Source organism: Emydura macquarii, unplaced genomic scaffold, assembly GCF_026122565.2.
Source record: "Emydura macquarii macquarii isolate MOO-44397 ecotype Brisbane River unplaced genomic scaffold, CSIRO-AGI_Emac_v2 contig_3314, whole genome shotgun sequence".
In the NCBI taxonomy this organism is placed as follows: Eukaryota; Metazoa; Chordata; order Testudines; family Chelidae; genus Emydura; species Emydura macquarii.
Window position 1 is genome coordinate 47,904 of NW_027133451.1, and position 26,549 is coordinate 74,452.

Genomic DNA, 26,549 nt, shown 5'->3' on the forward strand with positions numbered 1-26,549 from the left:
GACATGACCACGTCGCCCCAAGAGCTCGGCCAGAGGTCGCACACAGCGCTGAGCCTGGGCAATCTCAGGGAGCGGCTGGTCATATCACCCTGCAGCTTCCTCCTACACAGGGACGGAGGAAGCTGCAGACAGATTCCTGCCGCAGGAGCCACTCGGGGCCGGGGGCTCAGGGCAGGGCTGGGGGTGCAGGTTGCTCACAGCTGGCTGGCTGCTCAGGCAGAGGGATGGGTGGTGCTGGGGTGTCACTGGCAGGGAGTTAACCCGTTGCTGTGACCTCCCTCATGCCCTGTCTGCAGGAACCCTGCCCCATGTGCCTCTGGGCCGTCCGTCTGCCCCAGCGCCTGCCCCAGCGTCCCCTCCCCAGAGCCAGGCTGGGACTCTGCAGCAGTGACGCTCGCCCCGCCACTCCCCAGGAAGCTCAGGGTCAGCAGGAAGCTGTGCAGAAGCAGGTGGCAGATTGCATCTCTGCGCTGTGTCACCACTGGACAGAACTGTGACATCCGGTCCCATTTCCAAATTCACCCTTCTCCTTCTTCCTCCTCCGGCCCCTCCCGCTGCAGGGCTATAAACCTCCTCCGGGGACCAGCTCCCAGCACAGGCTGAACTGCAATCCCCAGCGCTCTGGACCAGCCACCCAGACACACAGACAGACACAGATGGACATGTGAGTTCCTGCCCCCTCCCCACATTCCTCCCTCCGCACTGGGTGCTGGGCACTGGGGGGGCAGCCCAGCCCTGGGACGGGACCCATGGCTGGCCTTGCCCTGTGTGAGTCCCTGGGGCCGTCTCCATTCCAGTCCTTCCTCGGGCAGCTCCCCTGCCCCACAGGGGCTCTGAGCTGGGGGACAGGATCCCTCTCGGGGCCTTTCCAGCCGAGCCAGGCCCCTTACCAACCAGCCCAGCTCCGAAGCTCCTCTCCTGGGAAATGCCCCCTGGGGTGATGGGGGTGTCACTCTGAGGGTCGCTCTGGCTCTCCTGGCCCCATCTCCCTTGTGTGTTTCTCCCCAGGAGAAGCGAGATGGGGCCAGTCGCCTACATCAGCCTCTGCCTCCTCGGCTGCCTGGTCTTTAACCCCTCGCTGACAGGTGAGTCCCTGCCCGGCCCTTCGGAGCTGGAGCCCCGGGCGCTGTTGGCCGTGGTGGGAATTGGGAAGTGAATTCATTTTCCTCGGCGCTCCCAGAGTCACGGCCCGTCTCCTGCTGCTGGGGTCACTGCCCTGGGGGGACCCCGACCCGCTGTGCCCCTGCCCTGAGCATCACAGAGCTGTAAGGCTGGAAGGGACCTCGTTAGCTTGTCTAGTCCAGGCCCCTGCAGATGAGGCAGGTCTCAGTGATAACTAGCCCAGCCCTGGCAGGGGTTTATCTGAGCTGCTCTTAAACCCCTGGGACAGAGATTCCACAACCTCCCCAGTAATTTGTTCTAGCACTTCACTGCCTGACAGGTAGGAAGTTTCTCCTAATGCCCAGCCCACACCGCCCTTGCTGCAGTTTAAGCCCATTGCCTCTTGTTCTGTAGAGGTTAAGCAGACAATTCTTCTCCCTCCTCCTTGTAATCACTTCTTATGACCTAGGAAACTGTTCTCATGGCCCCACCTCCGCCCGTCTTCTCTTCTCCAGACCAAACACACCCAGTTTTTCCATCTTCCCTCACGGGTCGTGTTTTCTAGACCTTTAATCATTCTCGTTGCTCTTCTCTGGACTATTTCCAGTTTCTCCACATCTTTCCTGAAATGTGGCTCCAGCACTGGACTCAAAACTCCAGCTGAGGCCAAATCAGTGCAGAGCAGAGCGGAAGAATTATTTCTGGTGTCTTGATTACAACACTCCTGCTCATACATCCCAGAAGGATGTCTGCTTTTTATGCAGTAGTTTTACACTCTTGACTCGTATTTAGCTTGTGATCCACTAACCCCAGATCCCTTTGCACAGTCGTCCTTCCTCGGCAGTCATGTCCCATGCAGTGTGTGTGCAGCTGGTTGTTCCTTCCTAAGTGCAGCACTTTGCATTTGCCCGTTTTGAATTTCATCCTATTTACTTCAGACCATTTCTCCAGTGTGTCCAGATCATTTTGAATTTTAATCCTGTCCTCCCAGCTCGGTATCATCTGCAAACGTTTTAAGTGTACTCTTTATGCCACACTCTAAATCACGGATAAAGATATCTTCATCCTTAGAGTTATTTAAGGCTCAGCTTGACAAAGCACTGGCTGGGATGGTTTAGTTGGGGTTGGTCCTGCTCTGAGTAGGGGTTGGACTAGATACCTCCTGAGGTCCCTTCCAGTGCACTGGCTCCTACCCTGCCCCTGGGCACCATGGGTAAAGGAGCCCATGCCCCATTCAAACCCAGAGGCCCTACCCTGCTGGGTTCTCCGGCTCAGGGCTGGATTCTGGGGGCTTCGTTCTGCTGATGTGGTACTGATGGGATACCTGGGGAAACCCAGCTTTAGCCTGCATCACAAGCGTCTGGAGGGTCTTGCCAGCGAGACACAGCCCCAAAATGGCCCCGTGTTATTCGTCCTAATGGGAAAGCCAAGGCTGTGCTTCTGAAACAGCCGCTAACCGCGTCGGCCGATCCCCACCATTGCCCCCTAGCACCTGCTCTCTCAGTCCAGGCACAAGAGGCGTCCTGTCCCAGGGAATGGCTCTCCTTCCAAGGCAGCTTCTATGGATACTTCTCCCAAGAGAAAACCTGGATGGAGGCTGAGGTGAGAGGCTGGGGGCAGCGGGGCTCAGGGGCTCTGGCTGCAGCTGGAGGCTGTGGGATGGGGAGGTTTAGGCTGACTATGGGAGTAAGTAAGCTGGGCTGTGCTATGCTGGGAGCCGAGCGCTGGCACATTTAACCCTGCCCCGGGCAGAGCCCTGGGAACCAGCTGCTGAGGGCACGGCCCTGCCCTGGCCAGGCTGCGGGGCAGAATATAATGTAAATGTCACCTTCTGCCAGGCAGAGCCGGCAGCAGCCAGGGCCGGGTTCTAGGTCTAGGGGTTCCTGTCACTGCTGCAACCAAACCGGCTCGAGCCCCCCCAGTCAGCTGGGAAATCACACACTGTCCCTGGGCGCCCCAAAGGCAACACTGCCCATCTCGCAGGCACTGAGTTTTCAGCTCTCAGTCAGTCAATTCAGGCTGGAGAGCAGCCCCCTTCCCAGCTGGTGCAGCCTGAGCAGGAGACCCCCCGGCCCAGCTCTGCCAGCGTCTAGCAGACAAACACCTCCGATGTTCAGTCTGTTGGCAGGAGAGTGAATCTTTCATCAGCCAGGCTCAGCACAGCTCTGCTGCCGTTTGTTCACACAGCGGGACAACATTTCACTGCCCTGCAATTACCACTCTGGTGATGTGTGCCCAGCACCAGCCAGACGGATGGTTTCCCATCATGCTCAGCACCTAGGTGTGCTCCTGCAGATACGGAGCCTGTGCAAATCACGTATCCTGAGCAGGGGGAGCCAATCAAACCTCGCCTACATCAGTGCGGACACGATCTCCTCTGGACCTGACACGCTTGGCACGAGCCGGGTCTCACTGGGACGCCAGCAGGGACGGCCTGGCCAAGGTGGGGTCACGTCTCCCTCTGGCGCCCGGCTCAGGAAGGGCGTGTTCCTGACTCGTCTTACAGAGCAGCTCCCACAGCTCGGTGGCAGGGCCAGGCCGAAGGTCTCTGGGTCGCTCCCTGTTGCTGGCTGGCCCGTGGCCAAGGAGTCATGGCACAGCACCTGAGGGTGGGGGGGTCCCCGTGTATGGCTGTGTGGGGTGCTGGGTGCACGTGGATGTAACCGTGGCTCTGGGAGGTCCCTGTGCTTGTGCTCTGGGGGACGGGCGGACTGTGGTTTCTGTTCTCCCGCTCTGTCTGTCCCTGCAATGCTGTGTCGCTCTTGCTCTGCCCTGTCGCTAGTGTGGGAGCAGTTGCTCCAGGTGTGCACAGAAGAGGGGCAGGTAACAGACCCATCACCCAGCAGGCCTGTGTCCGGGCTGTGGGGACGGGGCAAGGCTGTCGGCCGGGACCTCAGCTCGGAGCCACGGAAGGTTCCTCTCCACATGGAGCCGGGAGAGGGGAAACCCCCTTAGCAGGGCGTGTCTGGCTGGGCAGGCAGCTGGCCCAGAGACAGCGCCTCCCCAGGGCAGCTGTTATGCTAAACCCTGGCTGCGTCTCCATCTGAAGCTGGTCTGGAAGGAGGGACAGTCAGAAACCTTCTAGCTTTCCTGCGAGTCTCCCTGTGCAAGGCAGGCTTTCCCGACCTCGGGTCGATCTTGGAGCTCCTTTCTGGCCCTCTCCAGTTTGCCATCGTCCTGTCCAAGGAGTGGGCCCCAGAACAGGACACGGTGCAAGTGCTGGTCTCACAAATGCCGTGTACACACCTATCACCACCTCCCTGCTCCGCGCCGATAGTCCGAGGGTTGCACATTCTCAGCCAGGATGCCACGTGGACAAGCCCCCGAGCGCCTTCCACAGCCCAAGTCCCTTGGCTCAGCACAGTGACCTTTGTCAGCCACGCCGGGGGTACCGGGACTGTAACAGACGCCTGATCAAACTTCGGGACTGCTATCAGCTTGGCACAGCTGGTCGCCCTAGCCACACCTGTGATCTCATCACAGCATGACAGCAGGTGTGTCTGACAGCCCCATGGCCCAGGGCAGGCCAGGGCCCAGCGTAGAGCCAGGGTCTGGCACCCCAGGGATTCGGTGATGCCAGCAGGGCCAGGGTGTGTGTGTGTCTGGGCCGGGTGCAGTGGGGGGCGTGGAGGTGCAGAGGGAGGGAGGCAGTTCTACCACTCCCCCCATTGCTGCTGGGGGTGGGGAGAGGCGCTGAACCGGGGTCCTGTCCTCACAGCCCTTGCTGCCGGGGGAGGCAGCGCCCCAGAGCAGGGCTGGACTCTCTCCTGCTGCTCCCTGCAGTGGAGCAATGGGGTAACTGGCTTGTCTCTTCTTGTCCCAGGCTGAGTGCCAGGACCACGGGAGTGGGGCCCATCTCGCCTCCATTCACAGCGCTGAAGAAAATGATATTCTGGCCCGTTATGTCAAGAGTCAGTACAACGAGAGCCATCCTGTCTGGATCGGACTCAGGGATACTAACAAGGTGAGCACCCGGTGCCCGCTCTGGTCAGTGTGAGCTGGGCCAGCCTCTCCCCAGGCCCTGCCCATGGCCCCTCTGTCTCCGGCGCATCTCTCAAGCTGTGTTATCTGGGGTTTACAGGGTCTCTCCTCTCCTTGTCTCTGCAGAATCTAACCTGGAGATGGGCAGATGAATCCCAGATGAACTTCTGTGCTTGGGAAAACGAGCAGCCTGACGATCTGACAAAAAAGGAGCACTGTGTAGGGTTATTTCAGAAAGCAGGTAACCAGGCAGCTCAGCCCCACGTGCTTCTTCCAGGGGGTCCCTGGCAGCCTCCGACCACACAGCGGCTGAGATACTGATCCGGGCTGGCCCCAGCGCGCTCTGCAGTGCAGATCCTTGCTCCTCCCTCTCCCCAGCCCCATCCTGGGGGGACAGTCAGGAGAGAACCCCTTCTCTCAGCTGGGAAACGTCCTGCCTCCCAGATCCTGGCTCAGTCTGTGCCTGCCCCAGTGACAGGAAGAATAGACAGTTGCACACGCAAACACACACACACACGCACACCCCTGGCCCAGAGGGGGGCTCTGCGGAGCTTTTATCATCTCTGAGTGGCTGTTGCACCCCAACTCCAGGGCAGCAGGGTGTCGAGCAGGCAGAACTGTGCAAACAGGGATCCACACACTGATTTGGGGACCGGAGCTGCATTTGCTCCCCCTCGTGAGATCGTGTTACTCACAAGTGTTCGCACACACACCTGCTGCGTGTGAAAGTGCTGCTCACTCTCAGAACGTTCACTGATGTAGCACGAGTGACGGTTCCTGTGGAAAGTGGCTCCAGGAGGGGATTGTTAGCAACAGCTCAGCCAGGAGCAGAAGCTGCAGGGCTGGCGTCAGTGAACGGCTCTCACGGCGCCGGCGGGGCGGGCAGATGTTCTGAATGGCCCAGACGGCAACAGGCACTAGCCAGTGCTGGTGGCTGACGAGGGTCGGGTGCAGACGGGCTGTGAACAGCAGAGGGCTGTGCTGCTATTCTGCCCAGGCCAGGCCTGCTCCGCAGCCTGGGGACACGCTGCTAGTTACACCTAGAGCTCCCGCCAGGCCACAGAACGTGAACGATCTGTTACTCTGCTAAGCTGTAAATTACACCCAAAAACTGCCGTAAAGGAACATGAAGGTCCCATAGTCGAGGCCATGCCAGACCGAGGCTGCCCAGGTAACCTTAACTCAGTCCCTGGTGCGGATGTGTCCTGACACAGGCGTCAGTCCCAGGCTCACTGCCCCTCAGGCCAGGTGCCGGCAGATGGGGGCAGCCAGGGCTGCATTCGCTGGCCGGGACAGTCAGACAGCAGCAGAAATCCACACCCCAGGGCCCGGGGCTCTGAGAACGGCCCGTGCACCCCGCGGAGCTCCCTGCTGAGCCTGGGGTACGGCTGAGTGGGCCAAGCCCATCCCACCCATCCCCAGGCCTGCCCTGCCCCAGCGTTCTCTGGCCTGACGAAGCAGGGATACTATTGCAGGGCAGCCCCGGGGCACGGGCCCAGACAGCCCCAGGGCAGAGGGTCTCGGTGTCTGGGGAGGAACGTGCTGCTCTGCACCCAGCAGGCCGTTAGCAGCGACTCCTGGGGCAGGGACACGTCCCCTGTGACTGGCAGCTGAGCCCACCCGGGGACAGATGTTGCTATGGGTGTAGCCAGACCCCGGCATGCAGGACCTGGAGGGGTGCCTGGCTGTGGGGCCAGCTCACTCAGCACAGAGGGAGGCAGCATCCCAGTTCCTGAGCGGGTGCCCCCGGTCCCGGGGCAGGGCTCTCGCTCTCCTCGGCCCGCTGGCTGGTGTGGGGGGCACTGAGGCGGGGGAGGTAAGAGCAGTAGCACATGGACCAGCCGTCTCCCCTTTCACACTGAGCCTGGCGTCTCTTTGCAGGATGGGGCTGCCTCCATCTGGGGCTGCTCAGGGATCCACCCACCCTCCTCTGCCTCAGGGCCCTGCACCAGAGCTGGGTTCTTCTCCAAGGAGCTGGAACGGGGCAGGGGAGAGGTCACTGCATGGCAGACACAGCCCAGCCTGCCCCACCCCACGAGTCTTTTCTGGTTTTCTTTCTAGGTTTCCAGAAATGGCACGATTATTCCTGTGAAAACAAATACTCTTTCGTTTGTGAGCACAGCCCCTAGGAAAGGCAGCTCGTCCACACCTGGCGGCTCCCAGCACCTGGGCTGTGAGTGAATCGGGTCCTGCCAGCTCCCTGGCAGACCAGCTCCTGTGTCCCTGGGTGTAAAGTCCATTCTGCACAGCATCGCTGTGTCAATCCCTGTCATTGCTGCTCCGCTCTGCCCCATCGCTCTCTGTCGCACCCACCCTCTCCTCTTCTCATCCGTCCCAGCACAGTGACCTGACAATAAACTTTCCCTGCAGCATTCAGCTCTGTGTGTGTCTCCTCTCTCTTGTTCCTGACTCTGTCAGGGACAGGTCCATGGGTCGCCTGATTCCGGCCTCAGCACCTCCAGGGGGAGGAAAGGGAACAAACGAGGAATGAGGAGGGCCTGGCCTTCTGGTAATAGCAGGGGGAACTGGTACCCGAGGCAGGGCCCGTTCATACCGCTCCCTCTGCCTCTCCCTGTGCGCTGCCCCCTCCTGTCCCCATCCCAGCGCTCCAAGGAGGGACGTATCCAGCCTGCAATGCACCGCGCACACCTTGCAGAACAAGAGCAGAAAACAAAACAGACTGAACCAGGACTCCTGGGTTCATTCCCAGCTCTGCTGGAGGCCTCCTGCGTCAGCCAGGAACATCCCTTCTTCTCTTCCTTGTATTTATATCTGTCAGTGACTCGCAGGGTGTTCTCTGCCCCCCGCCATCAGACAGCCTCTCTCCGAGCGTCCCCTTATTGTGCAGGGCCTGGGTCTCTTCCCAGAGCCAGGGCAGGGGAGGGAAGTATAAAATCCGGCCCCACAGCTCAGTCGGGGGGAAGCTGCCGCCGGAGGCAGACGTGTCTTCCCAGAGGCTGCGGTCTAGGCCTGCCCCAGGCCCTGCGGCTGCTCAGAGCAACCGACCCACAGACCAGAGCCTCCAAACCTGCCTGGACTGCCGGGCTCGAGCGACTGGATCGGGCCGCTGAGCCCGAGCGACTGAGAAAAGCTACCTGAGACTGCTGGGTGGGAGAAACCCCCTGGGGCTGGTCCTGACCTTGAGGAGCTGCCTGATGTTAGGGACCCCCTGGAGCTGCCGGAGCCTGGTGTGCCGGGGACCCCCTGGGACTCTGGGACCTGGAGGAACTGCCCTGCGCTGACGAGCCCGAGGAGTTTCCCAACCTGCCGCCAGTCGATGGTGAGGGACTCGTGGGACTCCCGCTCGCCATCTACCCCCACGACCTGGAGGGAGACGACTGGCCGCGGGTACCCGGTGCTGGTGGGAGGAAGTCGCGCAGGGACAGCTGATAGAGAGTGGCTGAGTCTGCAGTGGAACCAGTCAGCGTGTCACAGCTGGAGCTCCGCTGACCCACTGGCAAACCAGTCTGCCACTGCTAGGGCCCTGGGCTGGGACGCAGTGGAGTCGGATGGGCCTGCGTCCCCCACCCCCTTCCCTAGACACCCCGGCAGTGCTTGGCTCCTCTGAGTATTCCCAGAGGACCCCAAATTTTACTGGCTCCGCCTGCCCACAAGGCCGGAGGCTCTAGACTATCTTTCCTGCCCCGCCCCTTAGAGGGCCGGGGGCTATTGACTATTGCACCAGCGCCGCCCGGCTTAAGGTCTGTAAACTGTGTACCTTGCCTGCCTGCTTGAGGGTCGAGTGCAACAGACTGCTTGTCTGCCCCACCCGGCTTGAGGGCCGGGGGCTATAGACTGTGTGTGCTTGCTAGCCCCGCTTGAGAGCTGGGGGCTAAAGACCACTCTGCCTTCCCCGCCCTGCCTGAGGACCGGGGGCCATAGACGGCTCGCCCGCCCTGCATGTTGGAAGGCCGGGGGTCGTGGGTACCGTACCAGCCCTGCCCTACGTCAGGGCCAGAGGGCTACAGATTGCCAGGAAAGCCTGCCCCGCCTGGGGGACGGGGCTAAAGACTCCTAATTTGGGAACTTATTTCCCTAGATCAAGTGTGGCCTTCCTCGGAGCCTGGGTCTGAGGAAGGGTCGCGATGTCCCAGTTGTACTATGCCGCCAGCTTACACGTGCTGCCCCTAACAAAAGGGGGCTGCCCGCTCGAACGATTCACCAGCCGCTAGATGCGGGATATAAGGGATCTGTGAGTGACCACTCTCCTTCTGCTCTGGAAAGCTCTTGGGTTACTCACACTCTGTCCTCAGCTGATTTCTGCATCTCTCTTAAGTCAGGTATCTTAGTCTTTGCACCCTTAGTTGTGGTAATTGGGCACACTGGACCAGAGATAGTACCGGGATACTCCTGCACTTTTTCACCCCATGATTTCCCTTATCAGGCTCCTTCTCGGGCCAATTTGTCGGCCTTCCCATTTTCCATAGCAAAGGGTTCTAATTTACAGTGGGCCCGTATCTTTTTCTCTCTAATTGGCCTTCCTGGAGTGGTGAGTTTTGATGCTAACCATTGGATGTATTTTAAGAGCATTGCATACTTAATAGGTGACCCGTCCGAAGATGGGAACCCATTAGTTTCCCAGCACGGTAGAAGCTCTGTAAGAGAACTGCATACCCATGCTGCATCTGAAAATAGACAGATATTTTGATTTGCAGTGGTGATGGAAAACTGCACGCCGTACTGCACTACACAAGCTACTGCTGCTAATTTAGCAAATTGGGCCGAATGTGGGGTGCATGAACATGATTTCTCCCAAGGTTCTCCTTCTTCTTCCAGTGGAACCGCATAGATTCCGAACCCAGTATAAGGTTTCCTTTCATGATAGTAATTAGAGCCATCTACAAAAAATGGCACCCCTTGAAGGAACCTGCATATTGTATCAAGGGTAGAAAAAGCTTTCTCACCTCCCCCCTTTCATCCAGTTGAGCAGTACATGGACACTGATAGTGTCTTTGTATGCCCTGAAGACAGAGGAGAGGATTTAGGGTCTTTGACGTGGATAATGCTAATCGCTGCCCCAGTATCTATAATAAAATTCATGTGGTGGTCTCCTACCACTGCAGATACGGTGGGTCTCCCGCTTTCCTCCCTGCCTAAAGGGGCCAGGACTTCACTTGGGGCCTGATGGCATCATGCTGAGTATTCTGCGGAGTCATGGGACGCTCCAAGTTACCGGGCCTTGGCCTTCCAACGTCAGCTCTGTTAGGTGTGCCCGAAATTCCCAGATATCCTGGCGTTGAGTTTCCAGAGTCTGCTGTGCTGCTTTAAGCATCGTCCCGACCAAGTCCTCATTTCGGTGGGAATGTGGTGATCTGGATCCCTGCATCCAGTAAGGCCAATGCATCCTTCAAGGAAGTGTCATCATTGACAAGCATGTTAACCTTTTCCTGCAGATGGGGAAGAGAATTATTAATCAAGAAACTAACCTATTGTGGCCCATCTATGTCCTCTCTCATGTGACTGGGCCAAACAGCACATAACCGCAAATGAAGTTGATGTGGAGACTCATTAATCTTTGCTTTAAATTTGACAGGACGGCCACTCCAGCTTGCCATGAGTGCTGATTTCGTTCCAATAGAGCTGCCGTTTCTTTAAAAGATTTCTCACTCACCCTGTACTCAGGGGGTAAGATACTCCATAACACTCGATCTACCGTGAGCCGTAGGATTATAACACAATCTTCCCTGGTAAGCCAAACACTTTTGCCATTTCTCGTACACATTGTGCATGTACTGCAACAGAAGAATCCTTCATCATTCCTACTTGGTTAGCTACCGAATAAAGGGTCTTAATATCTGTAACTACTGCCACAGGACTGAATCTGAATTGATGATTTCTGGGGTTTGACTCCCCCAAATCAGGAGATGGGGTTCTTCTCCTATCCTGATTAGTATTTCTTTCATCAGAACTTTCCTCTGAACACAATTCTAGGTTTGGACGGTCAGGGTAGCTTTCCATAAAATGTCTACGTCCCCGCTTAAGGCGTCTCCACGCTGGTACAGGACCCACCTTAGTTCCTGAAGAGGTGTATTGGGTGCTCTACAAGTACACCAGGTAATACCAGCATATACCAAGGGGGTGATCTCGGTCCATGAAATTCAAGGGATCTTGTAGTGCTCGTGATGATTGTTCAAATGACACCAAGTGACCATCCGAAGGGGCTAGATCTCTTGAGCTCTATGGTGCCAATGTAACATTAGGTGGGGGCACAGGGACAGCATCCCTGGGCTGTTGTGTTCTTCCTGTTGTAATCTAGAGATTGCTATATCACAGGCACTAGCTGCTTGTGCCACTTGTGAAACTACATCTTCCAATCCCTGCACAATCACAGACTCCAGAGGCACTCCCTCTTCTCTAGCGAGGGCAGATGATAACAGAAAAGATATCGCCTTCCCTTTAGCTCCGCTCGTCTGGTCCTGAACATCACCCGTCACCTCCTCTAAGGTGAAGTCCTCCTCCTCCTCCTCCTGCTGTGCCATTCTAGGACTTCCCTTTTCTGCTGACAGACTGCTCACAACTGCTTTACTGCCAGCTTCCTCTTCTAGCGACTCCTGAGACTTAACCTCTGACTTCGCTTCTAAAGGTACCGTGTCAGACTGAACTAACTCTCTCGCCCTATTTCTAGTCATTGGTGCTGCAAGTTGGTCTACCTCCATCCGTTCTACCATACCAGTGGGGACAGGAACTGATGCTCCATCGTCCTCCAGCTCGTCCCCTCTCTCTCTCTCTCAATTTGTGTCACCGTCCGCACCTCTCTGCATGCTCTCTCCCTCAAGGAACCTGCAGCTGGTATCTCTGCAGCCCTGCTGTACTCCGGCCATGCTGGGAGCTGATTCATCTTCTCTCTAACCTGGCAAAGCCTTTCCAACTCACTGATGGGATCTAACAACTGACCGCGTCTGATTTATAGCCCTCCAGCGATTCTCCGCTGGCAGCTGCCCGTTCCTGCCCACATCGAGTTTTCTTATCTGCTTCCTGCACCTGATACTGACTTCGCTCTAACTTTTTCTCCAACTCCTGTCCTTTTTTAACAATCACCAATTGGTCTCTGAAACCTCACTTAGCTGATTTACTATCTTCCGAATAGTCTTCTCTTTCTCCTCCAAAGTTTGCTGGGCTCTTCTAAGTAAGTCTTTTTCCTTATTCAATGTCCGCCCAAGTGTGCTACAAGCCGTCAGCAAACACTCGACAGCAATTCCTTCCACCTCTTCAGCCTTTCTTTTCTTTGCTCTACTTCCAGATCAGAAACCTGACACACAAACCCCCTGGATTGCTATGTTCAGAGAGAATTTCACTGTCTCTTGGATGTCCTAAGCCTCTTATGTGTTCCTTAATGTATTTTCTGGTAAAGTTTTCCAAAGCCGTACAGTGGGCAACGCCCACAGACTCTACGGCTCTTGCTTCACTCATCTTAACACTAAATAAACTTACTCAAAATCCAAAATAAAAAACTTAATTTAAACTCTAAAACTTAAACATAGACGTAAACCTTAAACTTTATAAAGCTCTACTGGCTAGCCTAATTTCCAACACTATAGTAATAACCACTCTATTCTAAACTTTAAAATCCCCAGCTCTAAATGTGAAGGGTTCCCTTTGATAACAAAAGTAGAAATAACACCCCTGCCCGGTGTCAACAATTTACTTCAGTTACTTCAGACAAGTCCCATAAAAACCAGCAGAAGGGTGGGGGCGAGTTCCCTTCTCTTCCCTCGATGGCTAATGTGCTCTTAGCTGATCGAGAGGCCTTACCCAGTAGGGACCTACTAAACAGCCGGGGTAGGCTGGTGATAGACGGACCTGGAACGCTCACACTGACAGCCGAATCTGTACAATTCTATGAGCTTTTATTGCGATAACATGAAATGACGGATTAAAAGCAAATGAATAATCAAATGGCTAATGGCTAGGATTACAGTCTGATTCCAGAGACGCCTGTGATATAGATATAGATCTATGGGATGCTTTGCATTAATACACTCACCCCCTTCCCTGCTGACCTGGCTGAGAGAGATGTGTGGTTGCTCAGCTCTCGAGTGGAGGGGTGCAGAGCCGGGCTGTGCTCGAGGGCGAAGAGCTACAAGGCTAAGACTAAGAACACAAAGAACACTCCGTATAAACGAAGAACAAAAGATTTTCACAAACACTAGCTAACAGCAGCAGGAGCTGGTGATCACGCCCAAGTAACACGATTTGCCCCTTTTTATACCCTGACCAATATGGGTCCTTCGACGTCCAAGCTTGGCTTCTTCACCCCCAAATTATCAGGGTGCATTTATTCAATAGGCTGGCAGGTGTGTGCCTATTAATGACAGATCCACGTCCTTTGCAGACGGTTCCAGAGGGTTCGCTTATCTCACCTCTGTTATTTCTGGCCCTTTTTGTGGGTTCTGTGGTGTATCTGTGACGTTTACTCGGGGCGTAACCTGAGACAGGCCCCCCTCCCCCGTCTTGATACCTCCTGACGTATCTAGGGTAAAGGCTATAACCATCTGTGTCTTATCCTTTAACTCATCGTTACTTAGCTGGGCCACAGGTCCCGAACGTATGTATGCTAACTGCCTTCGCGTTCACACAGGGTGTGGCCTCTGAGGTACCTGCATTGCAGCTATAACACTTCAGTCTGCATCTAGGACTGTATTACAATAAAACAACAACACTTCAATCTATAAGGAAAGGTAGATCTGTGCAAGCAAGCAGGCTAGTCCTATAGGCTACAAGACGCAGACTGTGAACGTCCCTGACACCCCAGAGACGCTGTGTGGAGTCTCCAGGCCAGGGGGTGGCGTTGGGTGTTTTCCTTTTACCTCTCTCATCTTTTCTTTACTTTTATTGATTAGTGCTTAATAAATTGTGGGCAGATCACTGCAGCGCGCCCACTGCCCTGAGTGGGAGTGGAGGTGCAGCCTGCTCCCAACTCACAGCAGGGGACGCTCAGACCCTGCAAGAGGCGTTTCGAGCTGCAACCTCCAACGCCAGCCCCAGAGGGGACCCAGTGACTGTGTGGATTCACCTGGGACGTGACCACGTCGCCCCAAGAGCTCGGCCAGAGGTCGCACACAGCGCTGAGCCTGGGCAATCTCAGGGAGCGGCTGGTCCCAGCTCAGTCCGCTGGGAAGGGAGTCCTAGATGTAACGGGTCAGCCCTTCCAGCCACCTGCCCATGGCTCACAACCAGCTCAGAGCCTGGCTGGGCAGCGAGGGGCACAGGGTGAGTCCCCTCAGCCAACCTGCCTGGGAAGCTAACATCCAGGTCTGAAAAGCCCTGTTAATTTCCTTCTGCGCCCTTCACCAGTTCTTCCTTACCACGGGTCTGGATGCTAAGAGAGTCCCGGTGTATGACATACACCACACGATAGTCCAGCGGTTCCCAGCCTGCTCGTGTGTGCGGACCCCTTTCCATCCTCCAAACGTTTCGCGGCCCACCACATGCTACTAGTTTTATTTGAAATTGTACATTTCCTTGCTGAGGATGTTCTTATTTTTCTTTTCCATGGACTCCCTGTAGGAGCTTCGCGAACAACCAGGGTCCGCGGACCACAGGTGGGGAACCGCTGCAATAGCCCACGCTGAGATGGGAGGCTCTCACCCCCGGTCTGGAGGAGTTTGTCTCCAGATATTGTACCCAGGAGTGACCCGCTTTTAACTACAGCGCTCGGGAACATCATTTTCAATATAGACACAGAACTCCTCACCCATCCTCTGTACATACATCTCGCTATGGTTATGACGACCAGCGTGACACAGGCTGGCAGTACAGACCTTACACGATGCTCTGTTGGTAACCCAAGGGAGCACCGTATCCCTGTGTGCCCAGAGCCCTCTGCCAGCTGGCATCCAGAGATTCTCGGGCACGGTGTATTTGGTTTCTCTGTTGTTTGTTTGTTCTCCGTGAGAGTTGTGAGGCTGGGCTGGGGAGCTCTGCTCAGGCCCCATGAGACAGATCTGTGTGCGTGTGTCTCAGTGAGGGCCACCTGGGGGGTCTGCAGGTCTTTGAACAGCAGCAGTGTTGGAAGGCTGCGAGTGGCTGATCCCTCGCATTAGCCAGGGGTGGAGCTGAGCAGACAGGTGTCATATGAGCAGGAGCAGCAAACGGGAATTTCAGAGGGAGTGTGATTCCTTCTGCTGTAGGTACGGCTCTCACCGGGGAGCAGACATGGACGACAAGGCAACAACTGCTGAGATCTGCCTTGGCTGCGCTAGGCTTTTCTTTATGCTGGAAGACAGTTTTCTGGCCAGCCAGCAGGAGAAGAGACGTGCTCTAGAAGTGCGAGTTTCAGCTCTGCGCCTCGTCTGAGAAAATGGAGACGTGTTGGCTACCCACCTTCAGAAATGCCTGTCACAGACACCGCACGAGGAAGGATCGTCTATACGGGAACTGGAGAGAGTAGACACTGAAGACGTAGACTGGTGAGTAGTGACCACGAGGGGAAAGAGCCAGGAGACATTCAGCTCAGCTAGACGTAGCAAATTATCATCGTACTCAGCGAGCCAGCTACCAAGGAACCTGCCTGTGGAGGAGTGGACAGACAGCTACAGGGGACACACCTGCTGGGCACCTTTTAGTAGCAAGCAAGGAACTACGTCCTTTAACCCTCTGAAAAAGACCAGCAGGGTCATCAGTGGCTCCAAATTAGTAAGTGTGGACAGAGAATTCAGCTGATCTTCACCCAGTTTGAGGACCATACTGGGACTCAGGTGTCAGATGGGCATCTGGTCAGAGGGTACAGGCCCTTTCCGACATGGAGATGGTAACATCGTTACTAATGGTGCAGAAAAGACAGCAGCGGTGGATAAATATTACTGCTCTGTATCAGTAAAGATGCAGGAAGATGTACTCATATCACAGGAGGAGGATGAAGTATTTTCCAGTCCATTTTTAAATCAGCAAGGCCAGATAACTTCTACACAAGAGTTCTAAAAGAGTTGGCTGAGGAGTTCTCTTGCACATTCATGTTAATGTTCACTTCAACTTGGAATATCATGGATGTTCCAGAAAACTGGATGCGAATGTTGTCCCAATATTTAAAAAGGGCAAGCAAGATGACCCAGATAACTATAGCCCAGTGAGTCTGACAGCAATGCCAGATGAAATAATGGATAAGCAGATACAGGATTCAACTGAACAAGAATTAAAGGACAGGAATATAAACATCGCCAATCAGCCTGATTTTATGAAAAATAGTACCTGTCAAAAAACTGATTTCCATCACGAGTTTGGTAGATACAAGTAACTGTGGAGTTATAATATACTTAGAGAGACACAACACTGCTACGACAACACTGCATATAATATACTGTATGTGAAAGAAACCTTATTGAGGGCGCAGGAACAAACCATCCTGATGTGCAGAAAGAATAGCAAATATGGCAGGCAACCAGCTTGGCTTCACAAAGAAGTCTTTGGTGAACTTAAAGATGAAAAGGAAGCTTACAAGAAGTGGAAGCTTGGTCAGATGATGAGGGAGAAGAATAAAAATACCATTCGAGCATGCAGGAATGAAATCAGGAAGGCCAAAGCACAATTGGAGTTGCAGCTAGCAAGGGATGTGAAGGGGAACAAGAAGGGTTTCTACAGGTATGCTACCAACATGAAGAAGATTAGGGAAAGTGTGGGCCCCTTAGAGAATGAGGGAGGCAACCAAGTGACAGAGGATGTGGAGAAAGCTGAGGTACTCAATGCCTTTTTTGCCTCTGTCTTGACAGACAAGATCAGCTCCCAGACTACTGTACTGGGTGGCACAGAATGGGAAGGAGGTGAACATCCCACAGTGCTAAAGGAACAGTTCCAAGACTATTTAGAAATATTGGACATACACAAGTCCATGTGGTCGCATGCAATGCACCCGAGGGTGCTGAGGGAGTTGCCTGATGTGATTCCAGAGCCATTGGCTATTATCTTTGAAAGCTCGTGGCAACAGGGGGAGGTCCCTGAGCACTGGAAAAAAGCAAATCTAGTGCCCATCTTCAAGAAAGGGAGGAAAGAGGATCCGGGGAACTACAGACCGATCAGCCTCACCTCATTCCCTGCAAAAATCTTGGAGCAGGTCCACAAGGAATCCATTTTAAGGCACTTGGAAGAGAGGAAGGTGATCAGGAACAGTCAACATGGATTCACCAAGGGAAAGTCATGCCTGACCAACCTGATTGCTTTCTATGATGAGGTGACTGGCTCTGTGGATGTAGAGAAGGCGGTGGATGTGATATACCTTGACTTTAGCAAAGCTTTTGATACGGTCTCTCACAGTATTCTTATCAGCAAGTTAAGGAAGTATGGGTTGGATGAATGGACTATGAAATGGAGAGAGAACTGGCTAGAGCATAGGGCTCAACGAGTAGTGATCAATGGCTCCATGTCTAGTTGGCAGCCGGTCACAAGCGGAGTGCCCAGGGGTCACAGTGCTGGGGCCGGTTTTGTTCAACATCTTCATCAATGATCTGGAGGATGGCGTAGATTGCACCCTCAGCAAGTTTGCAGATGACACTAAGTGGTAGATACCCTGGAAGGTAGGGATAGGATACAGAAGGACATAAACAAACTGGAGGATTGGGCCAAAAGTCAGTCAACTAGGGAAAGTTTCCAGTTCACAGGACCTGGTTCTCATGGGGGACTTCAATCACCCAGACATCTGCTGGAAGAGCAATACAGCCGAGCACAAACAATCCAGGAAGTTTTTGGATAGTGTTGCAGACAACTTCCTGGTGCAAGTGCTGGAGCAACCAACTAGGGGCCGTGCTTCTCTTGACCTGCTGCTCACAAACAGGGAAGATTTGGTAGGGGAAGTAGAAGTGGGTGGCAACCTAGGCAGCAGTGACCATGAGATGGTCGAGTTCAGGATCCTGACAAAAGGAAGGAAGGAGAACAGCAGGATACGGACCATGGACTTCAGAAAAGCAGACTTTGACTCTCTCAGGGAGCTGATGGGCAGGATCCCCTGAGAGGCTAATATGAGGGGGAAAGGAATCTAAGAGAGCTGGCTGTATTTTAAAGAAATCTTATTGAGGACGCAGGAACAAACCATCCCGATGTGCAGAAAGAATAGCAAATATGGGAGGCGACCAGCTTGGCTTCACAAAGAAGTCTTCAGTGAACTTAAAGACAAAAAGGAAGCTTACAAGAAGTGGAAGCTTGGTCAGATGACTAGGGAGGAGAATAAAAATACCATTCGACCATGCAGAAGTGAAATCAGGAAGGCCAAGGCACAATTGGAGTTGCAGCTAGCAAGGGACGTGAAGGGTTTCTGCAGGTATGTTAGGAACAAGAAGAAAGTCATGGAAAGTGTGGGCCCCTTACAGAATGGGGGAGACAACCTGGAGACAGATGAGGTGGAAAAAGCTGAAGTATTCAATGCTTTTTTGCCTCTGTCTTCACACACCAGGTCAGCTCCCACTGTCGATGTCGATGTAATTTAGGTCGACTTAATTTTGTAGTGTAGACTGGCCCTTATGCAATCACAGAGGATTACAGTGCGAACAATTTATACAGGCTGGTCCCATGGGGTTCCGGTGCTGGAGGTAAGATTAATCTATGCAGCATCCTCCCAGCATCTCATGAAGTCTAAACACTGAACACATTCTTATACATCTAACACTTACGTTAACAACACTGAGACACGGTGAACCTGACGGTTCCAGCTCTGCATTTCTCAGTGTCCAGTGAGGCCTGGGGCCTTGGCACGGGCTGGCACCTGCTCTGCCAGCATCACAACCCTTAGCAGAATATTTGCTTTTCCTAAACCCTGGGTGCCTTGCAGAATTGTTTAACTGCACAACTACACATAAAGGCAGAAGCCAGCAGCAGCCTCACCCCACACAGCAGCCGTCGGCCAAGCCTGACGCAATCCCCTGCCCCCTGCTACGTCTGGGAGCTGGGACAGTAGGACCCTGTGGTCAGTCGTACCTGGTGCTTTTCAGCAGCCTGAGTGTGGCTGGCCGGCCCTTGAGCCTGCCCCAGAGATCGGCCCTCAGAGCCCCCAGTGCCACGCGGCAGGGCCTGGCCTGTCTGGATAATTCAATCAGCCCCTGACTTCTGGGGGCTGGGTTGTTCCCATCAGTAACCGGGACCCTCCAGTCGCCTCAGCAGCTCACAGAGTGGCTGTGCCGGGAATGGATCCCTGGTGTTACGGGTGAGGAGGGTGGGTGACACTTGCTCTGTAACACAACGTGGGGACGGGGAATTGCCAACGCAGTGCAAGGAGACCTGAGCGCCACACAGCCGGCAAAGGAACCACAGCTCCACGCGGAGCAGAGCCAGAGCCAGGGCGAGTGTGTGGGGAGGAAAAGGTTTTCAGCAGCACCCCTGGGGCAGCAGGATGTTACAGCAGCTGACCCCTGGGACGGGAACTTTCCCACGTCCCCTTTGTGAGCCGTAGGCACCACACTGCGGTCATGAGCCAGCCTGCGGGTGGAATGTCTCAGCCAGTCAGAGCCCAGATATACTCACATCTCACAGTGCTGTTGAAATGCTTCTATTCCAGCAGTTACTGGATACAGTGTTCAATCGCAGCTGTGAACGAGAATCGTTTCTAATCCAGCAGGGCTGGATAATTGGCACCCAAGAGTACTAAAAGACATGGCCGAGGAGCTGTCTGAAGCATTAACGTTGATTTTTAAGAAATGTTGAAACACTGGGAAACCTCCTGGAGGAAAGCGAAGGTTGTACCAATATTTAGGGAGGGAGATGGGTGCCCTGGGTAACTAGACACCAGTGAGCCTGACACTGGTCATGGGCACATCATGGAAAGGCTGGTCTGGGTTGCCATTGGTAACCAAGCAAGGCCTGGCAGCACAATTCCTGGCGCTCAGCCCTGGGGTGTTGCTAAGACGACAGGTGTGGTTGATAATGGTAACTGCACTGACGTGCTGGACTCAGACTGTGTACGGCGATCGGCTCAGTCCTGCTGGACGTTCTCATTGAAAACCTCCCACAACATCAAACCGTCCATGCAGCCCACACTGAACACAGCAAGAACTGGTTCACTGGTAGATCTCACAAGGGAATTGTCAAGGGGAATCAGCCTCCTGCAGGGTGTTTCTACGGGGGCTTCCCATCAGTTCTCAGCCCAATGACAGCCAGTGTCTTTATCACTGATCTGGAAGAAAATCTAAAACCATTGCCAGAGACGTTAGCAGTGGCAGAAGAATTGGTGGCAGGTCAGTGACGGTGGGGCTGCTCCATTCTACAGCTCTGCTCTAGTGAATCCAGAAGCTCTGGGCGTGCTGGAAGAGAGGTCATTGAACCCCAACGGGGGCGCGCACTCAGATCTCCCTGGGTGGGTCTCTGCCCCACGTGACGCAGGGGTCAGACTAGATGATCACCATGGTCCTTCTGGCTTTACCTGCTGTGACGCTGTGAAAACCCAGCTCCCCGCGTGCCCCAGCCCCTGGCAGGCCTTTGGCTCAGCGCCATTGAGCCTGGTGTGCGAGTCCCTGGGTAACAGACCCTGAGTCCACAGGCCTCTTCCCAGCACGGTCTGTAACAGCAGCCCTGGCTCACGGCCCGTTGGCACCCAGGGGCTGCCTGGTGCCATTACTGCACGGTTTGGGTCACCCGCCCACTCCCCACCTGCCGTCGTCAGCGAAGTCAAGTGAACGGGGAGAGACCCCAATTTACAGCACATGGCGTCAGACCGATTCCTGTCGCAGGAGCACTCGGGGCAGGGGCCCAGGGCAGGGCTGGGGGTGCAGGTTGCTCACAGCTGGCTGGCTGCTCAGGCAGAGAGATGGGTGGTGCTGGGGTGTCACTGGCAGGGAGTTAAACCGTTGCTGTGACCCCCCCTCACGCCCTGTCTGCAGGAACCCTGCCCCATGTGCCCTCTGGGCCGTCCGTCTGCCCCAGCGCCTGCCCCAGCCCCCCCCTCCCCAGAGCCAGGCTGGGACTCTGCAGCAGTGACGCTCGCCCGGCCACCCCCCAGGGAGCTCAGGGGCAGCAGGAAGCTGTGCAGAAGCAGGGGGCAGATTGCATCTCTGTGCTGTGTCAGCATGGGACTGAATTGTCACATGGGGTCCCATTTCCACATTCACCCTCCGCCTTCTTCCTCCCCCGACCCCTCCCACTGCAGGGCTATAAACCCCCTCCGGGGACCAGCTCCCAGCACAGGCTGAACTGCAATCCCCAGCGCTTTGGATCAGCCGCCCAGACACACAGACACAGACACATAGACAGACACAGACAGACAGACACAGACAGACATGTGAGTTCCTGTCCCCGCCCCACATTCCTCCCTCTGTGCTGGGTGCTGGGCACTCGGGGGCAGCCCAGCCCTGGGACGGGACCCATGGCCGGCCTTGCCCTGTGTGAGTCCCTGGGGCCATCTCTGTCCCAGTCCTTCCTCGGGCAGCTCCCCTGCCCCACAGGGGCTCTGAGCTGGGGGACAGGATCCCTCTCGGGGCCTTTCCAGCTGAGCTAGGCCCCTTAGCAACCAGCCCAGCTCTGAAGCTCCTCCCCTGGGAAATGCCCCCTGGGGTGATGGGGGGGTCGCTCTGGGGGTCGTTCTGGCTCTCCTGGCCCCATCTCCCGTGTGTGTTTCCCTCCAGGAGAAGCGAGATGGGGCCAGTCGCCTACGTCAGCCTCTGCCTCCTCGGCTGCCTGATCTTTAACCCCTCGCTGACAGGTGAGTCCCTGCCCGGCCCCTCGGAGCTGGAGCCCCGGGCGCTGTTGGCCGTGGTGGGAATTGGGAAGTGAATTCATTTCCCTCAGCACTCCCAGAGTCACGGCACATCTCCTGCTGCTGGGGTCACTGCCCTGGGGGGAGCCCGACTCGCTGTGCCCCTGCCCTGAGCATCACAGAGCTGTAGGGCTGGAAGGGACCTCGTTAGCTCGTCTAGTCCAGGCCCCTGCAGATGAGGCAGGTCTTAGTGATAACTAGCCCAGCCCTGGCAGGGGTTTGTCTAAGCTGCTCTTAAACCCCCGGGACAGAGATTCCACAACCTCCCCAGCAATTTGTTCCAGCGCTTCACTGCCTGACAGGTAGGAAGTTTCTCCTAATGCCCAGCCCAAACCGCCCTTGCTGCAGTTTAAGCCCATTGCTTCTTGTCCTGTAGAGGTTAAGCAGACAATTCTTCTCCCTCCTCCTTGTAACCACTTCTTATGTCCTTGGAAACTGTTCTCATGGCCCCACCTCCGCCCGTCTTCTCTTCTCCAGACCAAACAAAGCCAATTTTTTCAATCTTCCCTCACGGGCCGTGTTTTCTAGACCTTTAATCATTCTCGTTGCTCTTCTCTGGACTATTTCCAGTTTCTCCACATCTTTCCTGAAATGTGGCTCCAGCACTGGACACAAAACTCCAGCTGAGGCCTAATCAGTGCAGAGCAGAGCGGAAGAATTATTTCTGGTGTCTTGCGTACAACACTCCAGCTCATACATCCCAGAAGGATGTCTGCTTTTTATGCAGTAGTTTTACACTCTTGACTCGTATTTAGCTTGTGATCCACTAACCCCAGATCCCTTTCCACAGATCTCCTTCCTCGGCAGTCATGTCCCACGCAGTGTGTGTGCAGCTGGTTGTTCCTTCCTAAGTGGAGGATTTTGCATTTGCCCGTTTTGAATTTCATCCTATTTACTTCAGACCATTTCTCCAGTGTGTCCAGATCATTTTGAATTTTAATCCTGTCCTCCCAGCTCGGTATCATCTGCAAACGTTTTAAGTGTACTATTTATGCCACACTCTAAATCACTGATGAAGAGATCTTCATCCTTAGAGTTATTTAAGGCTCAGCTTGACAAAGCCCTGGCTGGGATGATTTAGTTAGGGTTGGTCCTGCTCTGAGCAGGGGGTTGGACTAGATACTTCCTGAGGTCCCTTCCAGTGCACTGGCTCCTGCCCTGGCCCTGGGCGCCATGGGGAAAGGAGCCCATGCCCCATTCAAACCCAGAGGCCCTGCCCTGCTGGGATCTCCGGCTCAGGGCTGGATTCTGGGGGCTTCGTTCTGCTGATGTGGTACTGATGGGATACCTGGGGAAACCCAGCTTTAGCCTGCATCACTAGCGTCTGGAGGGTCTTGCCAGCGAGACACAGCCCCAAACGGGCCACCGTGTTATTAATCCTAATGGGAAAGCCAAGGCTGTGCTTCTGAAACAGCCGCTAACCGCGCCGGCCGGTCCCCACCATTGCCCCCTAGCACCTGCTCTCTCAGTCCAGGCACAAGTGGCGTCCTGTCCCAGGGAATGGCTCTCCTTCCAAGGCAGCTTCCATGGATACTTCTCCCAAGAGAAAACCTGGAGGGATGCTGAGGTGAGAGGCTGGGGGCAGCGGGGCTCAGGGGCTCTGGCTGCAGCTGGAGGCTGTGGGATGGGGAGGTTTAGGCTGACTATGGGAGTAAGTGAGCTGGGCTGGGCTGGGCTGGAGCCGAGCGCTGGCACATTTAACCCTGCCCCGGGCAGAGCCCTGGGAACCAGCTGCTGAGGGCACGGCCCTGCCCTGGCCAGGCTGCAGGGCAGAATATAATGTAAATGTCACCCTCTGCCAGACAGAGCCGGCAGCAGCCAGGGCCGGGTTCTAGGTCTAGGGGTTCCTGTCATTGCTGCAACCAAACCGGCTCGAGCCCCCTCAGTCAGCTGGGAAATCACACACTGTCCCTGGGCGCCCCAAAGGCAACACTGCCCCTCTCGCAGGCACTGAGTTTTCAGCTCTCAGTCAGTCAAGCCAGGCTGGAGAGCAGCCCCGTCCCAGCTGGTGCAGCCTGACCAGGAGACCCCCCGGCCCAGCTCTGCCAGCGTCTAGCAGACAAACGCCTCCGTTGTTCAGTCTGTTGGCAGGAGAGTGAATCTTTCATCAGCCAGGCTCAGCACAGCTCTGCTGCCGTTTGTTCACACAGCGGGACAACATTTCATTGCCCTACAATTACCACTCAGGTGATGTGTGCCCAGCACCAGCCAGACGGATGGTTTCCCATCATGCTCAGCACCTAGGTGTGCTCCTGCAGATACGGAGCCTGTGCAAATCACGTGCCCTGAGCAGGGGGAGCCAATCAAACCTCGCCTACATCAGTGCGGGCACGATCTCCTCTGGACCTGACACGCTTGGCACGAGCCGGGTCTCACTGGGACGCCAGCAGGGACGGCCTGGCCAAGGTGGGGTCACGTCTCCCTCTGGCGCCGGCTCAGGAAGGGCGTGTTCCTGACTCGTCTTACAGAGCAGCTCCCACAGCTCCGGTGGCAGGGCCGGGCCGAAGGTCTCTGGGTCGCTCCCTGATGCTGGCTGGCCCGTGGCCAGGGCGTCATGGCACAGCACCTGAGGGTGGGGGGTCCCCGTGTATTGCTGTGTGGGGTGCTGGGTGCACGTGGATGTAACCGTGGGGCTGGGAGGTCCCTGTGCTCGTGCTCTGGGGTCGGGTGGACTGTGGTTTCTGTTCTCCCGCTCTGTCTGTCCCTGCAATGCTGTGTCGCTCTTGCTCTGCCCTGTCGCTAGTGTGGGAGCAGTTGCTCCAGGTGTGCATAGAAGAGGGGCAGGTAACAGACCCATCACCCAGCAGGGCCCAGGGTGTGTGTGTGTCTGGGCCGGGTGCAGTGGGGCGCGTGGCGGTGCAGAGGGAGGGAGGCAGCTTTACCCACTCCCCCATTTGTGCTGGGGGTGAGGAGAGGCGCTGAACCGGGGTCCTGTCCTCACAGCCCTTGCTGCCGGGGGAGGCAGCGCCCCAGAGCAGGGCTGGACTCTCTCCTGCTGCTCCCTGCAGTGGAGCAATGGGGTAAATGGCTTGTCTCTTCTTGTCCCAGGCTGAGTGCCGGCACCAGGGGCATGGGGCCCATCTCGCCTCCATTCACAGCGCTGAAGAAAATGATATTCTGGCCCATTATATCAAGAGGCACCACAAGAAGAGCCGTCCTGTCTGGATCGGACTCAAGTATACTAACAAGGTGAGCACCCGGTGCCCGCTCTGGTCAGTGTGAGCTGGGCCAGCCTCTCCCCAGGCCCTGCCCATGGCCCCTCTGTCTCCAGCGCATCTCTCGAGCTGTGTAATCTGGGGTTTACAGGGTCTCTCCTCTCCTTGTCTCTGCAGAATCTAACCTGGACATGGACAGATGAATCCCAGATGAGCTTCATTGCTTGGGATAAAGGACAGCCTAACAATCTGACGAAAAAGGAGCACTGCGTAGGGTTATCTCAAGATCCAGGTAACCAGGCAGCTCAGCCCCACATGTTCCTTCCAGGGGGTCCCTGGCAGCCTCCGACCTCACAGGGGCTGAGATACTGATCCGGGCTGGCCCCAGCGCGCTCTGCAGTGCAGATCCTTGCTCCTCCCTCTCCCCAGCCCCATCCTGGGGGGGCAGTCAGGAGAGAACCCCTTCTCTCAGCTGGGAAACGTCCTGCTTCCCAGATCCTGGCTCAGTCTGTGCCTGCCCCAGTGACAGGCAGAACAGACAGTCACACACACAAACACACTCACACACACGCACACCCTGGCCCAGATGGGGGCTCTGCTGAGCTTTGAACAGATCTGAGCGGCTGTTGCACCCCAACTCCACGGCAGCAGGGTGTCGAGCAGGCAGAACTGTGCAAACAGGGATCCACACACTGATTTGGGGACTGGAGCTGCATTTGCTCCCTCTCACGGGGTTGTGTTACTCACAAGCATTCACACACACTGTGACTGGCGGCTGAGCCTGCCCGGGACAGATTTTGCTGTGGATGTAGCCAGACCCCGGCGTGCAGGACCTGGAGGGGTGCCTGGCTGTGGGACCAGCTCACTCAGCACGGAGGGAGGCAGCAGCCCAGTTCCTGAGCGGGTGCCCCCGGTCCCGGGTTCTTGCTCTCCTCTGCCCGCTGGCTGGTGTGGGGGGCATGTGAGGCGGGGGAGGTAAGAGCAGTAGCACATGGACCAGCCGTCTCCCCTTTCACACTGAGCCTCGGCGTCTCTTTGCAGGATGGGGCTGCCCCCACCTGGGGTGCTCAGGGCTCAACCCACCCTCCTCTGCCTCGGGGCCCTGCACCAGAGCTGGGATCTTCTCCGAGGGGCTGGAACGGGGCAGGGGAGGGGTCACTGCATGGCAGGAACAGCCCAGCCTGCCCCACCCCACGGGTCTTTTCTGGTTTTCTTTCTAGGTTTCCAGAAATGGCACGATTATCCCTGTGAAGACAAGTTCTCTTTCCTTTGTAAGCACAGCCCCTAGGAAAGGCAGCTCGCCCGCACCTGGCGGCTCCCAGCGCCTGGGCTGTGAGTGAATCGGGTCCTGCCAGCTCCCTGGCAGACCAGCTCCTGTGTCCCCGGGTGCAAAGTCCATTCTGCAAAGCATCGCTGTGTTAATCCCTGTCACTGCCGCTCCGCTCCACCCCTGTCGCTCTCTGTCGCACCCACCCTCTCCTCTTCTCATCCATCCCAGCACAGTGACCTGACAATAAACTTTCCCTGCAGCATTCAGCTCTGTGTGTGTCTCCTCTCTCTTGTTCCTGACTCTGGCAGGGACAGGTCCATGGGTCGCCTGACTCCGGCCTCAGCACCTCCAGGGGGAGGAAAGGGAACAAACGAGG

The 26,549-nt window shown here is 55.8% G+C and overlaps 1 protein-coding gene across 1 annotated transcript; it reads left to right on the forward strand.

Annotated features, from left to right (window-relative positions):
* Positions 1-557: 557 nt before the first annotated feature.
* LOC137143313 (uncharacterized) lies at positions 558-26,549 on the forward strand. Its single transcript, XM_067533053.1, has 12 exons — positions 558-664; positions 1,009-1,085; positions 2,606-2,703; positions 4,925-5,065; positions 5,209-5,323; positions 7,144-7,194; positions 21,221-21,377; positions 21,618-21,694; positions 23,218-23,315; positions 24,797-24,937; positions 25,081-25,203; positions 26,124-26,549. The coding sequence occupies exons 1-12, from the start codon at positions 657-659 to the stop codon at positions 26,241-26,243; spliced, it is 1,206 nt and encodes a 401-aa protein (XP_067389154.1). The 5' UTR covers positions 558-656; the 3' UTR covers positions 26,244-26,549.

What these genes read in the sequence shown, in the direction of transcription:
- LOC137143313 (XM_067533053.1), top strand. An exon ending in CTTTAACCCCTCGCTGACAG is followed by an intron (nt 1,086 to 2,605) that starts GTGAGTCCCTGC and finishes CTGCTCTCTCAG; the next exon opens with TCCAGGCACAAGAGGCGTCC. An exon ending in CTTTAACCCCTCGCTGACAG is followed by an intron (nt 21,695 to 23,217) that starts GTGAGTCCCTGC and finishes CTGCTCTCTCAG; the next exon opens with TCCAGGCACAAGTGGCGTCC.